Below are 16,706 nucleotides of genomic sequence, written 5' to 3' on the forward strand. Positions count from 1 at the left end.
GCACAGTGAGGAGATGGTCTCTGCCCCAAGGAATTTGCAATCTAACGTGCCACCAAACTCAGTTCTCTCAGCTGAAGGAATCTCGCCCCCACATTCACTCTTCCAGACAAAGGCATTGTTGGAATTCAGCTCCCAGAGAAGCTTGCGATCATTCAGTTGCAATTCCCATCTTAAGAGTTAGCCATGTTCTTTCTCTGCCACGTACCCTGGGGTGAGAGCTCAGCGCTGGCACCAGACTGCCAAGACCCCTGAAAATTAAACTCTCTAAGCCACAGGAAATCAGGAGTTTGGTCAATGGGGTTCTTAAGTTCTTAATTAAGGTGGCAGGGAATAATGCTTGTGAATGGCAGGGAATAATCAAGTCTATTACAGTATCTAGGACAAAGTGTTCCCTATTATGACATATCAAGGTATATTTTATCTGAGCTCTTCTACAGAACCCTCATTTATAAAAGACTCAGACTGTAACAGGTTCCTTGCCTCCTCCAGCATTTTGAAAGGAATTTCGGGCTCCAGTGGATATGCAGTTTTTCCCCGGTCGTGGTGACAGGACACCCTGGCAGCAAGATTCATCATAAGGGCAACCACTCAGATTCTCCACCTCACTGATCCAGAGCAGGGAAGGGGAGGCGGGGGGGAATCTCCCGCCCAAGCTAGAAGAACAGCTTCAGATCTCAGCTGCGAAGCAAGCAAGACTCAAGGGCTTTTGGCATTGGATGACAGAAAACGTGGGAACAGTGCTCCGTGATGCTGCACAGACAGCAAGCCTTCTTAGGAGGATAATTATTGCTTCCACCACCACTCATTTTGGGCCTGACCAATATCTACTGAAGTCAACAGGTGTCTACCCATTGACTTCAAAGGGCATTGGATCAAACTCTTTACGACAAAGCTTTGACCTGGCCTATTTGGTGTTTTGGGGTAGCAATTTAGAACTTGATTCATTACCTCTTTCAAGCCACATTCCTCACCCAAAACCCTCACTGACCTTCACTGGGAGATCTGTGCAGACACCCAAAGGAGAATATGCATGGCCTTTAATAATGGTGTTATTATATCACCTGTAGGAATGGGCACTATGGTTTGGGGAAGGGAGCGTTATCTAGAGGTGAAAACAGACAACAGGGGAGCATGGTAGGGAACATGAAAAAAAACAAACACCTTTCTTCTTACAGCATCTCCTCCATAGCTTTCAATGAAACTACTCCTAAGACAGCTACAAGTCACACAACCTGCCTTCTTGGCTTCAATGGGAAATGTCTCTCTGGCAGATGCCAGTGAAAGGGAAGGGGAAAATAACAGCAGGACAACGAAAAGGAAGGCAGAAAACAACGCAGAACAAGAGTAGAAAGGGTGCATTTTTACACAGAAGAACCTACACACACAACAATTCTAGGGAAGAAGAGGAAGCTACTGCCATACAGAGAAAACCTGAGCAACTTTCCCTTAGGTGGCACTGATCACTCCCATGGCAAGTTACATCTTGTCTATGGGTCTTGCAGACCTCAAGAAACAAAGACCTTAGAAACAAATCCAGTCTGGTGCAGATAGGTCCGTTTTCACTTTCACCTTGAAAACTGATTAACACATCACTTCCAAAAAACAAAAAGCCTCAAAAGTTCCCATAGCACTTTGATCTTTTATTGTCACCTGATACCTCAGGAAATCATGACTCACAGTTTACAGAGCAATTTGTTTCCTTTTAAGAATTCCCCCAAACAGGGTCAGCCCCAATATGGCCTTTTACTTCTGAAGCCACTCTCCTTTCTGCTTTTGTTCCAGTGCCCTAGAGAAGTGGTTCTCAACCAGAGGTATCCCTGGGGGTTCGCAGAGGTCTTCCAGGGGATACATCAGCTCATCTAGATAGTTGCCTAATTTTATAAAAGGCTACGTAAAAAGCACTAGCAAAGTCAGTACAAACTAAAATTTCATACAATGACTTGTTTATACTGCTCGATAGATTACACCCTGAAATGTAAATACAATATTTATATTCCAATTGATTTATTTTATAATTCTATGGTCAAAATGAGAAAGTCAGCAATTGTTCAGTAACAGTGTGCTGTGCCACTTTTGTATTTTTAGGTCTGATTTTGTAAGCAGGTAGTTTTTAAGTGAGGTGAAACTTGGGGGTACCCAAGACAAATCAGACTCCTGAAAGGGGTACGGTAGTCTGAAAAGATTCAGAGCCAGTGCCCCAGAGGACAGAGAACATTGCTCTCTGCCTGTATTTTCACTTGCTCAAACCAACCTTTGACAGTATCGTCTCTCAGTTAACACATGATTGGAACAGATTTTCAGTTGAGGGGCATTGGTTAAGATAGTATATTAATAATTCCCTGTTTTCACATAGCACCTTCCATCCTTAAAGATCCCAAGGTAATTTCTACAAGCCTTAATCAAATAGGAACTAAACTCCGTCTACTGATATGTGGCAAAAGAGTAAGATATATATCCGAAGCTGCCGATTGTTCGTGTTTTTTATATTGTAAAGAAAGAACTAAAAATCTTTGAGACAAAAGGCCGATAGGTCAAATTGCCCCAAGACTTGTGGGTGCTATAAAGAGCTATTTACACATGAATTTTTTGAAAGTGAAATGGGAACATCTTATACCAGCCATTCTTATTTTGGACTCCAAAGCTATCATTGGAAGCAATAAATTGAGAGAAAGATGCTTTCTGAAGGATTCTATGTTGCACCAAGTTTCATTTGCAAATAAAACAACTGGGTGAAGTCCCAATGCGTCTATAAGTTTTTGGACATAACGACCACGCAACAGTTACTGAGATTTCTGAACCCTTTCCCATAAAGTCCTGCGACAGAAACTAGACCTGGAAAAGCTGTGTTATAGATTACCCAGTCCACACCACTGACCAAAGAGAGATTGCTTCCCATTTATTAGCATTTAATCCTGCCTGGTTTTAAATGCTTTTCCAATACCTTGTTTGCCAAGAACTTGCTAGGATGATCTTTCCCATTTATACCCTTCCCACGGGACCCTATGCTGGACCCCAACCTTGTTTCCATCCTATGATCCAACCTCCAGAGCCTCCTCACTCACCTGTCGCAGGTGTTTCAACAGTTCAGTTGCCTCGTCCTGTTTCCCTTGCTTCACCAGCAGCAGCATGTCCTGGATCATACCGATCCGCCGGTGGTAAGGGGGCAAGTTGCCACCACTCTTCCCAAACTTATCACTGGACTTCACCATGAAGGATGCTAGGAAGTCTCCCCGGTCCCTAGCTGGCATCTTCTTGCGGGAGCCTGGATTGTGAGACTGGGGGCTCTCCCCTGCACCGGGAGGCTGGCATCCTTTGGTGTGCTTGGTGCCCATGGTATAGCCAAGCCACCAGGAGCCTCATCCGAAACGCCTCCCCCAGGCTTCATGCAAAAGCGTTTGGTCTGGGTAGCCCCTGGCGGGAAGCGATGTGGCTGGGCAGTAGATCTCAGCGGCTCCAAGGCAGGGTGCCCTCTCTGTGCCCGCCTCAGTGGAAGTGCAGACCCCCAGCAGCCTGAGGACTTCGCTCACCAGTAAGAAATACAACCGGCATCGTCCCTCATTGCTGCCAGCGGGAAAAAAAACAGGATTCAAAACAAAATCCAGGGAGCTTCTTACCAATGGGCCCTGAGCCTCCCAGTGGCCAGGGGCAAGGGGCTGGCCGGCTGGCCCAGGGCTAATTGCACTAGGTAGTGGCTTCTCTCCCACGCCTCGCTCAGAAGCGGGAGGCTCTTCCCACGGAGAGTTGGGCAAAGCCAGCAGCCCCCCCGGCACGAACCAACCCAAAGCCGCTTCCCGGGGACCCCCCTAGCCGGGAAGACGCTGCAGGCTCCAGGCAGTGCATGGTGCTGCGGAGAGCGGTCCGCCCCCACGCACCCCGCCAGGCCCCCACGCACCCCGCCAGCCACGGGGCGGGCTCAGTCCTCGCTCCCCATCGCGGCGGGGCCGGAGCAGCCGGGCGCCCGCTCTAGCCGCGGCAGCAACTTCGGGGGAACTGTTGCATGTCCCCGAACAAAGGCAGCGGGCGGCGGCGGCTCTCCCGAGCCAGCCCCGCTCCCTTCCCCGGCAGGAATCAATCCCGGGCAGCCGCCGGGGCGCTGCAGGGGGCGGCCAGGCGGGGTCCCCGGCCCCCGCCCAGGGCAGGGCGCAGCTCGCTCGGGGACGGAGCCAGGCGGGGGGTGGCCGCTGCCCCGCACGCCGCCGGCCGGAGGGAGGGCTGGGCTGGGCTCGGCGCGCCGGGGCCGGGCGGCTGGAGGAAGCGGGATCCGGACGGGCGGCTCCTCGCTCCGGTCTCCCCCTGCTGCCCAGCTGGCTGCGCTGCAGCGGAGAGCGAGCGCCGAGCCCCGGCCCCGGGCGGCTCCCGGGGGAGGGCAGCGGGCGAGACCCGCTGCACCGGTGCCAGCCTGGCCCGGCCTCCCGCGGCCCCGACCAGTCCGTGGAGAATCCCGCCCCGCCTGGGCCTCCTCCCAGCCCGGCCCCCCAGCGCTCCCTGGTCCCCGAGACCCAGCAGCCGGACCCCCCTGCACGTTGTGGAGGTTCCCCCGGGGCCCTGCGGGAACCGCTCCCCCTTGAGCAGGGGGTAGGTCCCGGTACAGGAGTTGTCCAGATCACAAGAACCAGGGTCCATCTAGCCCAGTATCCTGTCTGCCGACAGTGGTCAATGCCAGGTGCCCCAGAGGGAGTGAACCTAGGGTGACCAGACAGCAAGTGTGAAAAATCGGGACAGGGAGTGGGGGGTAATAGGAGGCTATATAAGAAAAAGACCCCAAAATCGGGACTGTCCCTATAAAAATCGGGACATCTGGTCACCCTAAGTGAACCTAACAGGTAATGATCAAGTGATCTCTCTCCTGCCCAGGGCCGACAAGAGGGGGGGAAGCCGGTACAAATTACCGGGGCCGGCGGTCCAAAAGGGGGCCTGGTTTCCCAGCCTGTTTAGCCGGTCTGCCCTTGCCGGGGGGGCTTGAAAATTTTTTTTCACTGGGCCGCACCCGCTCTCAGGGGCCCTGCTCCTGCCATCCATCTCCACCCTCTGACAAACAGAGACTAGGGACACCCTTCCTTACCCATCCTGGCTAATAGCCATTAATGGACTTAACCTCCATGAATTTATCTAGTTCTCTTTTAAACCCTGTGATAGAGCCAGCAGGCTGCTTGCTGGAGGCGGGGCTGAGCAATCCAGGCAGGAGAGGCAGGTTCAGGTATTAAAACAAAAGGGAAGAAGAGCAGAAGAGAAGCAAAAGACAGCAGGCAGTGAATGGGATTTAATAAATATTATTCATATATCCAACGACACATCTACGTTTTACACACACAGACAGCCATCTCCCTTCCCGAGCCTACCTGCTTGCCAGTTTTTAATCATTTATCCCACAAGGATCAGTTCTTGCTCTGGTCCTAGTCAACATCTACCTGCACTCACTCGGGGAACCGGTCAGATAACATGGACTCGAGTGCTAGCACTACATCAGTGAATCCACCACCTCAAATCACACCACCACTCAGATGGCCCAGTGCTTGGACGAGATCAGCTCACAGCTGAAGGAGAGCTGAAGATGAACCCAAGCAAGAGAGAGATAATGCTAATGGGCAGAGGAAAGTATTTTGAGGCATTTGCAACCACAGCCCAGTCATCTTTGACTGAAGGTTCACACCTACAATTGGGAAATTGAGTCAGTAAGTCCAGGAGGCTCCTGAATTCCCCGCCGATGCTGAGCTCTCAGCTAGCAGCATCTGTGTGTAATGCTTTCTACCATCTCCAGCTGGCTAGGAGACGCCCTCCCATCCTGGCAAATTATGACCTGGCCTCAGTTATTCATGTCTTCATCAGTTCTCGGCTGGACCGCAGCCATCCAATATACCTGGACATGGAGCCTTCAGCACTTTGGAAACTCTGCATAGTACAGAACGCTGCAGAGTATCTACTCAGCTGCTCTGGCCCCCATGAGCACATCCAACCTGGCCTCCACTCAACATTAGCTTCCCTTCAAATATAAAATCAAGTTCACAATCTCCAGCCTTATCTTCAAGGGACTCGATGGCCTGGACCCAAGATCTCTAAAGACTAACTAAACCCCTGGATAAAGAGTGTGGTTGCCAACTTTGCTCCTCGAGCACATCGGAGCTCTCTACAAGAAGGGTAAGGCCGGTATGTGCAGGAGACAGAACTCCCTTGGAGGCCAGCCCAGGACTGTCAAATGAACTTTCCCAGGACCTAAGCACCATCACAAACCCCACCACCTTCCACTCCAAAGGCCAGATGCATTTCTTTGACCTTGCTTTCCCCAATGTAAACATACAGCAGTGTGTGTATATATTACTACAAAACAAAACATACTCCTCTGCACACATCTCTCTCCCTGGAAGGGTTAACTTCGACAGGACTCTATGTGGCCAGAGGGGACCATACTGTCAGATCCACGTATGGGTTTGAAGCAGGGCCAGCTCCAGGCACTAGCTTGGCAAGCAGGTGCTTGGGGCGGCCACTCCGGAGCGGGGCGGCAGGTCCAGCTATTCGGCGGCAATTCGGCGGACGCTCCCTCATTCTCGCTCGGAGCGAAAGACCTTCCGCCAAATTGCCGCCGCAGATCGCGATCGCGGCTTTGGGGGGGGGGGGGGGGAGGGCTGCTTGGGGCAGCCAAAATCCTGGAGCCGGCCCTGGCTCGAAGTCTAAATCTGCCGGGACAATGCATTAAAAAAAAAGGTACTTTGTTGCTTTCTTTGACAGCTGTAGTTTAGTTTTGAATTCTTTACAATAATTCAATCAGGCCATGCCTGGAAATGCACTGTAGTACAGTTTACTATGTCACTGATTTTTATAAAAAGTGAGACTTCACCGCCGTATTTGCTAGTAAATCTAGAGGTTGGGGAGAGGCAGCCAAATTTTTAATATGGATTATAGAACATGTGGGCAAGTGACATAGGAACGAACAAGATTCTGCTCCCAACTTTGTCTGAGTCTCCCTTGCCTAGAGAGTTCGATTCTAATCCTGCAAGTCACTATGTGCAAGCAGAGCCCTACAACGAGACGGCCTCCAAAGCAGGCTGTAGGAGTCTCCTTACTAACCTAGAGCTGGTTCCTGCACCACTGTAGGCAATAGGAGCAGAGCCCCTGTACACCAAACTTGCCATTGTTGGATAGTTTTCCCATATGAACCAACCGAGCACAATTATTGTTTGTTGAGTGACAACAGTGCGCCCGGCCCTGTCAACACACAGCCTCTCTTTAGAACACAAACTAGCAGCCAAGAGACTTCAGGCCAAAACTGCTCTGGCTTGACCCAGAGGATGGTCCCATTTCAGTGCATGTTCCTTACAGAAGGCTATAGAAGCTAACGGTTCTTTCTCCACGGAAGATAAATCTATTGCAAATTGAGAAGTCAGCCAGCCAGCATCAGCTCATCACTCTGTAGGATATAGGAAATGAGAGAGGGAGAGAGGAAAAAAAACCCAACAACACAGAGGTTGAGATCCAGGGCTCCTCTGAACTACAGAATTTCAAATGAGAAGTTAAGAGCAGCGTGCATTATACGGAGAGGAGTCAGCAGGGCCGGGCAAGCCTTTTCCAGAGAGATGCTTTCGACTGGAGTAGAAATTAAAGTGTTCCCAACCAAAAAGAAACGGTACAGGCTCGGCTGCATTTCTTGTTAGATGAACTGTTGCTTGGTGACGAGGTCTTGCACTGATGGCCCAGGAGACCGATTAGCCACCAAACCGGTGCAGCCTGGCCTAGCTGCAACTCAAGCTTCCAGTGCCAACACGTTGCCTCAGTCCTGAATCTGGAGGGACCAGACAACAGAACAAATCAGGCCCAGAGAGCCTGCTACGTGCACAGGCCCAGATCCGTGCCCAGTGTTTCACCACAAGCCGACAGTGCCCTGCCAGTAGGAGATCCTGTCACCACCCCATCTTCCTCTATTCTGTCCTATGGGCAGACTCAGCCCTTTAAAGATCCAGTCTCTTTATAGGTTACTCTTTTGATTGTCATAACAAGCTAAACAAAGGATAGAGAAAGGCAAGACACCCAATGGGCCAGATTTTCACAGACCGATCCTGCAATTGCTAGGGTATTTTGGCCACATGCATAACAAATATTCAGTTAGCGTGTGGGGTATTTTCTATATACTCGAATTGTGCCCAAATGCACACATGCAATTGAGAGTGCCTAACTGTAAAAAATATATCTCTCTCTCTCTCTCTCTCTCATTGGGAGCCACGTATATCCTGCAGTCCTCAGCAGGCCTGATCTTTGTTTGTACCTGTCTGACTGATATATTCTGCTATTCACTGATTATGTATCCTCAGCCAATGAGAGATTCTTCTTAGTACAGCTGACTGTATCCAGGTGTGCAAACTGCAAGCTAGTCAGCATTTCTGTCGGAGGGATTTCTGGCTTGGTTAATGTGCCTCAGGAGATCTGGTGCTGGGGATTTGCTCGTTAGAAATGTCCAGGATTCAAAAAGAATTTAAAAAATTTCAATACTGAGACTATGGAAGGAAACAGACTGGTTAGACTTTTGCCCAGCCCAAACCCTGGATCTGCCTCCCTCCATGTGTAGATCCAGGTCTACACTCTGCAGCCAGTCTCTCTCTAACAAATGAAGCCAAAAATCCAGAATCTAAATTCCCTTGGTGTAGTGAGGCGGAGTGACCTCCCTCCGCACGGGAGGGCGAGGGACCATTACACTTGGACTTCAAGGACATTTGGATGCCGATGAGAATTTTGCAGGCCAAGATCCATTACTAGCTAGGAGACGACAGAATCTGGAGCCACAGCATGGAGCACTCTCACTGTTGGTCCACCCAGTAATGGGAATTCCAGACACCCAATTTCCCCATGCACAACAAGCTTTTCACATCCAAACCATCTGAAAAAGGATTGAAGTTAACTGGATTGGATTTTCTTTCCATCCCAGGAAGTTTGCCAAGATGTCCAAAACTTGGAAACAACCTGAATTGAGAAGTCAGCAAGCCATCAGCTCATCACTCTGTAGAGTATAGGAAGTGAGGAGGGGAGAGAAAAAAAAATTAAATTGAAGTTGAGATCCAGGTGCCTCTAAAACTACAGAACTACCAAGTTCAGGAAAAAGCAACAGAGGGTCTTGTGGCACCTTTGAGGCTAACAGAAGTATTGGGAGCATAAGCATAAGCTTCCAATACTTCTGTTAGTCTCAAAGGTGCCACAAGACCCTCTGTTGCTTTTTACAGATTCAGACTAACATGGCTACCCCTCTGATACAAGTTCAGGAAAGCATCCAAGGTCACAGTGACTCAGCGGCAGAGCCAGGAATAGAACACAGGTGATGTGGATACTGTAGCAGACTATTCTGCTGACCAAAATTAGGCCTACGCTAGAAAAAAAAGGTTGGTGGTATAACATAGCTGTGCCGGCTATGTAAACGCTCCTGGAGTGGACCCAATTTATACCGGCAATAGCATTTTTTTGCCAGAATAGCTGCATCTACACTTGGGTTTTTGCCACTATAAAAAAAATACCACTAAGCAACATTACTATATATCGGCAAAAGTTTTTAGGGCAGACCTGGCTTTATTGTGTAACAATTTTGGGCAAGTCATTTCAATTCTCTGTGTTTCGTTTCACTGCCTGCAAAACAGGGAGAGTTTTGTTATCCACCTTTGTAAAGCACTCTGATTTGATCTCAAAGTATTCTTGTACCCGTAACGCATAATATATTCTTCATTATCCCATGACCAGAAGCAGCATCCTCTCCTTTCTTCACCTCAGAGCGGAGTTCACTGGGACCATGGGTTGTTCTGAGAACATCTCATTGGTTGCTTACTTACTGAGGCTTGCTATGTAGAAGACTTAATATTGACCATGCAGGAGTCCCCCGAATACACCTCAAGGAAGCAATGGGCTGTAATAAAAGCAGGTGTCAATTTTTGGCATTGGCAAATGCTATTTAATGGTTGATTCTCATCAGAAGAACGAAAAGATTTCTTTTGTTTAGCACGGAGGATTTGTTCAATGCAAGGGGATTTACCACACTGGTGTAACTCACACTGGCGTTTCAAAGGGGCTGTGAGGAGAAACCCCTGTGCATCAGCCTACTGCCTTCTTTTTCTAGACAAAGTAGGGACTATTCCTCCTCTTCAGACATGCTTAGGTTTAAAAATGTGCGTGTTGATTCTTGTCAAGAGATACATCCCCCAAGGGGTTGTCCATTGCTTTCCAGTCTCTCAGAGATCATGTAGATGCCGTCTTCTGCAATAGCACAAGTACCCACTGTCCCTGTCTTCCCACATTTCCCAAGCAAAACAAGTCCAAACTTGCACGCCCTGGAGGAATACAAAATTGCTTAAGCTGACGGAAGTGATAAATCTTCCCTTCATGTGACCGCTTCAGCTTTTTTCCCCCCACTCAACAATTTAGATGCAGTGTTTATAGAAGCAGAAGGCTCTGTTTACACACCAGCCAAAAGTTGTTTAGACAATTCAAGCCAGCGGCTAAAGCTGCCAGGAGGTCCTTGCTAAATATTTTTGAGTCTTTTTCTTTCCCATATTTTATATATGGGAAATAAATATTTTTATAAATAAAAAAATAGGAATGGGGCTTAGAGTGTGTTGTTGTGTTGGTCTGGAGGGGAAACTACCCCAGTTATTAGTTAGTAAGGTGTCTACCTATGTTTTTATTGAGCGTTACTCTTCTGTTCCAGGTGAATTTTGGTGCTAGCAAGGTGTGTCCTGCTGACAGGGCCACCCATACTGACGTCTTCGAACATTCTGCAGAACAGGGACGTGATGGGCAGCTTCCTTCCAGACCTGGCAGAACTAGGCTGGCAACTGGGGCAAGAGACTAGCTCAGCATCCAGGGCCTCTTCAATCTTTGGCCTCCAACGGGAGGCGGAGGAAAGGTCATTTTGGTAGAGGTCTTGTAATGTGGCCTCATATCCACTTGTGACTTGAACCAAAACTTCCTGTCTGTTTCACATCTGTATCTACATACTCAGTACCACCTGTAAGGAGCTCAGATATGCTAATTAGGGCCTGATACACAGCTCAGGGAAGCCAGTGGAAAGACTCCCATGGATTTCAGATCACGGTCTTTATCATCCCACACACTAAAGAGAAGTCAGATGGTTAATAAACAAGAGTCTCGCACTCACTAGCTCCCCAGCAGGGCTGGATTTGAACTGGTGGCCAAAAGTTAAAAAGCGTGTGCATCAACCAATCTCCGAACCACCTATGGGTGAGCTTCTGGCCCCATTGAAGCCAAATGGGATTTTTGCCATTGACTTCAATGGGATCTAGATTTCCCTCTATGTTATTGTAAAGATAAAATCTACATAATGCGGTTTCAAAACCTTCCAGGAGACGCACTGAAAACAAATTAAATAGAATAGTGAATCTCAGCTCCATGCAGGAAAAGGCTTGGAAGTTAAAAAAAAAAAAATCAGATCAGATCCAACATATAGAAAGAAGCCATTTACGTTAGCCAGCAAAAGCAAACATGCTGCTATTAAATCATGAACTCCCACAGAAAATATACAGTAGATGAAATACAAGCTAGCAAACTGGGTAAGAAAATTTTTCGGGGACCACTATTAATGGAAGGGGAGATTTGCCTGAAGAAAGCTGCTCGATCATTCCAGCGCTCCTCTTCTGGAGGGGACTTGGATGTTCACAAAGTAGGTGCTAGAGAGGGAATATAAATTAGTGGTTTGAACGTGGGCTTAAGAGTCAGGATTCCCAAATTCTGTTCCTGCTACTGACTCTGTGAGCTGGAGCAAGTCACTGAAACCTTTGTGCCTTGCTATACCCATTCTCAAAATGGCATTAATACTACTTGCCGACAGCACAGTGGTCATGCAATGCTCGATTCGTTAATATCTGTAAAGTGTTTCAAGATTCTTGGATTAAGAGTGCTATAGAAAACTGGAGCATCATTCTATCCCGTGCAAACCCGAAGGCTCACTGATGCCCAGGAAGACCTATACAGGAGTTGCAGGAGCGAAAGACTCCAGGGGAGTTACTCCAGATTGCAGGCATGAAAATCAGCCCTCTGCTTGGAGCAGGGCCGGCTCCAGGCACCAGCCAACCAAGCATGTGCTTGGGGCAGCACCTGGTAAGGGGCGGCCAATCTTGGGGTGGCAGGGGGCGCTCAGGGTTTTTTGTTTTGGGGGGGGTTGGTCGGGCAGCGCTGGGGGTGGGTGGGTTGTTTTTGTTTTGGCAGCTGGGGGGAGTGAGGGGGAATTCGGCAGCGGCGCTCCGGGGGTGGTGGTGGTGGGGGGGGGATGTTCAGCAGCACGGCTCGGCGGTGGGGGTGTTTAGCAGCGCTCGGTAGGAGGTGTGTGGGCGGCGGGAGGGTTCGGCAGCGCGGCGCTGCGCTGCGGGGGTGTGGGGTGTTCGGCGGCGCTCCACGGAGGACTGGGGGGGTTCAGCGGGGGGGGGTTCAGCGGCGCTCCGCAGGGGGCTGGGGGGGGTTGGCGGCGCGGGGGGGGGTTCGGTGGCACGGTGCTGAGGGGGTGTGTTATGGCGGCGCTATGGAGGGCGGCACTCTTTTTTGCCACCCCAAGCAAAAAAAAAAAAAAAAAGTTAGAGCCAGCCCTGGCTTGGAGGAGTGCACTGATCAGATCAGCTGGAACACTTCAGAGGGCAGAGAAGCAGGCTGCAGGCACTCGCTCTCTAGTAACTAAGAAATATGCAGAACCCAGGAGATGGCAAACAGACACGATTCAGTGTTTGACTCTCACTCCTGATTCTTTCCAAAGGTTTCACGGCATCTAGCCATGACACGAAAATGAATGTTTGGAAGCAGCAAACGCCATCCATCCATTCCCCTTTCGAAAATAAACAGCCCAACCCCATTTGCAGCTAACTTTTTGAACAGTAAATCATTCGTCGTTCAACATCACATTATCAAATCCATCTTTTGTGCGTGCGTCTCCAGATTACATACTTCATTTATTTACTAGCTGATTTCTTTCAAAGATTAATGTATGTTTGATGGAGCTTGTCGAGGTGATAAATGTACTGCTGCTGAACACCAGGCTTAAATGGGTTTTGGACATGGCTGTAGGCCATTAGGCATTGAACTCGGATCGCTCACTCACTGCATGCAGCCAGCAGCCAAACATCTGAATTTTGGGCATTAGTGACCCATTCCTGATTTGAACCAGTGACTTAAAAAGTGAAGGGCTGGTACTAATGGCATATGCAATGCCCCCAGGCCATCTATACCCCTGCATTGCTGCAGTCTGACCTCAACGCTTTTCTGCATCTAGAAGTAACAAGTGAGTCGGATGGAGCTTACTGTTTCAGATCAAGTTTCTGCTATTCCACAGCTTTATCCATGTCAAATCTCCCTGACAGATGGATGGTAAAAGCAATGCCAGCCAGATTACATTTGCAAATTTTGACAGTGAACTGCTAAGATGAACTCCTGATGCCTTTTGTTTAAAGGGGAACAAAACAGGCATTATGCTCTCAAACTCTTCGGGAGATAGAAGGGGGTAGTTGAATTCCGGGTTTGTCTTTCAGAAGCAGATCCTACTTGTGCAAAGCTGCTTAAGATCTTGTATTTGTAATGAACACAAAGTCTTTTTGCTTTGCCTGGTTTGTTAATATTCAGTGATAAGGGTCAAAGAAAAAGTCAGGTTATAAACTTGCTCATCAACCTTGGTGGATGGCCGCCATTCATACCTACCGGTAATTTCACACAGGTTATAAACATACAGTTCCCTAGGCTATAAAAAATATATATAGGCTTGGCTTCCTGCAGTTTGATGTGCCCAAAAGATAAATAAATGCAGGCAGAATAAACACATTATAGCTCTCCCTTGGATTGTGTAAACTCAGTGTCTAGAATCCAGTAAACCTGGGTGCCATTACTGCCTTTGTCTTTTATGGAGAAACTATTCTCAGAAGTTCCAAATAAGTACGGAACTTAGGACTGAGTTCTCAGTTACATGAAGGCCTGTTTACAGTGCAGTTCTGCCCACTTTACCTCAAAGCAGAGTCAAATGGTCTTTAACTGCAAATTCAGGTCTCAGTCTTCACATTTTAACTTCATTCTCCAAATTGAGTGTGCAGTTTCATCAGAGAACAGGGTGATTTTTAAAGAGAGGTGGGACCCTCGCCAAAAATTGGTGTCCGGAGCTGAACTTTCCCAAAATTCAAACAGGATTCTGAGCCAGGGATTGGGGTTGGACACCATCTCTAGTTATGAGACATTCAGCATCCTCTGTGTTTGGTAGGATCAATAGGCAACACTGTAAATCAATTGGATCCTACAAGGTATTGACGAGCTGAGTAAAATTCACAATTACTAATCCTCTGGAAAATTCAACAGTTGCTTCTGTCCCAAATTGGGATGAAAAGTTGAAATTTAAAAATAATCATAATTGTGGAACAGAAGTTCTGAAAAATTTGTATTCAGAAGTGTCAAAACATTTTATTTTGACATTCCTAAAACTGAAATGTTTCATTCCGATTTATTGAACTGATCTGAAGTGTTTCGTTTCAAGTCAGTTCAATATCAAACAACATTTTCTCATAGTGGCACACTGCCTCATGGGAGTTGTATTTCTAGACCTTGAGGCCCCCACACTTGCCTTGGGGCAGGCTCCTGGCTGGACTACATCTCCCATGATGCACCCAGGATCATGTCTCCCCCATGATACACCACACGGCTCATTCAAAGGGAAATAAGCATAGTATTATAGGAGATATCCTCTGGGGAGTCCAGCCCCTAAGAGAGAATGGGGGCCCAAATCACAACTCCCATAATGCAATGCACTGATAGGGAAATGCAGTTTAATGTTTAGATGAACTGATTCTAAACAAAACATTTTGAGTCAGTTCAATAAAATGAAATATTTCAGTTAGATCTGCCTGGCTGAAAAAAATCAACCGTTTTGAGCAAAATTGAAAATTATTCTGATGGAAAATTCCCAAGCAGCTCTAGCGTTGAGTGCCCTCAATTCCCAGTAACTTCAGTGGGAGCCCAGAACTTCGTACGAGCTGCTCAGGGCTTTGGAGGGCCAAACCCAACTTCAGATTACACCCAAGAATGTACAGGCACTATGCAATGCTAATACTTCAGAGTGCAGGGGCCTGGACTAGATGACCTCTCAAGGTCCCTTCCAGGCCTAGGATTGCCATCATTTTGCCTCAAAAGGCAATCACAGGCTATGGAGTCATGTTCCTACATGGGATGGAGCTTGACTGTGGACTAACTGCAGCAAATCAGCGTTAAAGTTATGCTGACACAAGGAGTTTACTTGTAGTTGGCTCAGCTAGGAGCCCAGGACGTAGAGCAGAACAGTGTGAACTGTTGAACGTGGCCTCTTTCCCAAGGAGCTCATCATCAAGAGAGAAAAAAAAAAAAAAAAAACAACACCACCATGATTCTTGATGCAGCTCAGACAAGGGTTCCTTGCCCTCAGCAGAGCAGTTCAGTGGGTCATTCCCAGCATACATTCGACATAGCAGTTATGTTATTGCTGACAACTGTTTTTGAACTACTTGAAGCAGCGTGCCAAGCACAGTGTCTGCTCACCTCTATCTGTTCAAAGCACGCACACGGCCCTGGCACCATTAACTCCAAGAGTGAGGCAACAGTTAAGAGCAGAGCCGAGCGCCCACAACCTGTTTCTTGCATTGAGATCCTTTTCTCTTTCACATGCTAAAAACATTCAATGTTAGAGCAGAGGCTGTTATGGACATCAGCTGTTTGACCATTTAATATACATCAGAGGTGAAACTTACCTGTTATTAACTTTGGTTCATGCATAGGGTCTCATGATCCAGCCGCATGGCCAGGTTTCAGAACTAACATTGGCTGTTTTGACCATAAAGACATAATTGTGATCAGAACAAATGAATGGGTCTCAGCATCCTGGATCTAAACTCGAGGGTGTTTGAAACTTGGATCAGCACTTTGCTGCTTGAGGCCATCTCTGGAGACTTGTTGCAGACCAGAGAAGGGTCAGGAAAGTTTACCAGCTCAGGCGTTGCTGGTGACAATGAAGAAGTTAATGAAATTTTACTCCCTCATCCAAAAAGAGGGGGACAAAAACCACGACCACCAAAGAACCTTCACTCGCCCTTAGTGACTGGGATAGTAGAGCTTTGAAAGGCTGCTTCACCTGGTTTTTTTTTTATAGTCTTAAAATATCAGGAAAGTTGGCACCATTAAAAGGTCTTTTCTCCTGCTAAAGAGAAGAGCCACTGCGATGGCTGCCATCTTAGCCGATACCAAGGATTCAACTGGGGACCTCCAGATCTAAAAGCAAGAGTCTCTACAACTGGAACTGAAGAGCCAGGCTCCACAACTGGGAGCTCTAACAGGTACTTCAGGCTTGTGTGACTGTACAGTAGGTCCCCTTCACCCCAGAATAATGAAGCACAAGGTAGGGAGACAGTGCACCACCGGTGCTCACTTCCCATTCCCATATACATGGAGCTGCTCCACACCCTACTTCCCTGTGATCTCTATCTAGGTAGTTATATGGTCTTCATCTCACAGTGTTATCTGATCATCACCTTTTTCCTTCAGTACAACCCAAACGCCCATTAAAAGTTAGAGTTCCTGCTGCTGAATGGGAGAGGAGAGGATCTGGGCAACACAGACAAGGGGCTCGATCCCTCCATCACCCGTGTGCAAAATGAGAGTAACACATTACCATTCCGCTGTGGTGCCATTTTGTACCCACTCCGCCTCGGTCCCAAATGGTGCCAAGCAGCAGA

The 16,706-nt window shown here is 48.0% G+C and overlaps 1 protein-coding gene across 1 annotated transcript in view; it reads right to left on the reverse strand.

Moving 5' to 3' along the window:
* Positions 1 to 4,241, reverse strand: part of LRRC75A (leucine rich repeat containing 75A) — a 184,228-nt gene extending 179,987 nt beyond the window's left edge. The window contains exon 1 of the mRNA XM_054008531.1: positions 3,063 to 4,241. Coding sequence (XP_053864506.1) covers positions 3,063 to 3,332 — 270 coding nt within the window. The 5' untranslated portion in view covers positions 3,333 to 4,241. The remainder of the gene's footprint in view (positions 1 to 3,062) is intronic.
* Positions 4,242 to 16,706: the final 12,465 nt, after the last annotated feature.

The sequence above is a fragment of the Malaclemys terrapin genome, chromosome 18, assembly GCF_027887155.1.
Source record: "Malaclemys terrapin pileata isolate rMalTer1 chromosome 18, rMalTer1.hap1, whole genome shotgun sequence".
Classification (NCBI taxonomy): domain Eukaryota; kingdom Metazoa; phylum Chordata; order Testudines; family Emydidae; genus Malaclemys; species Malaclemys terrapin.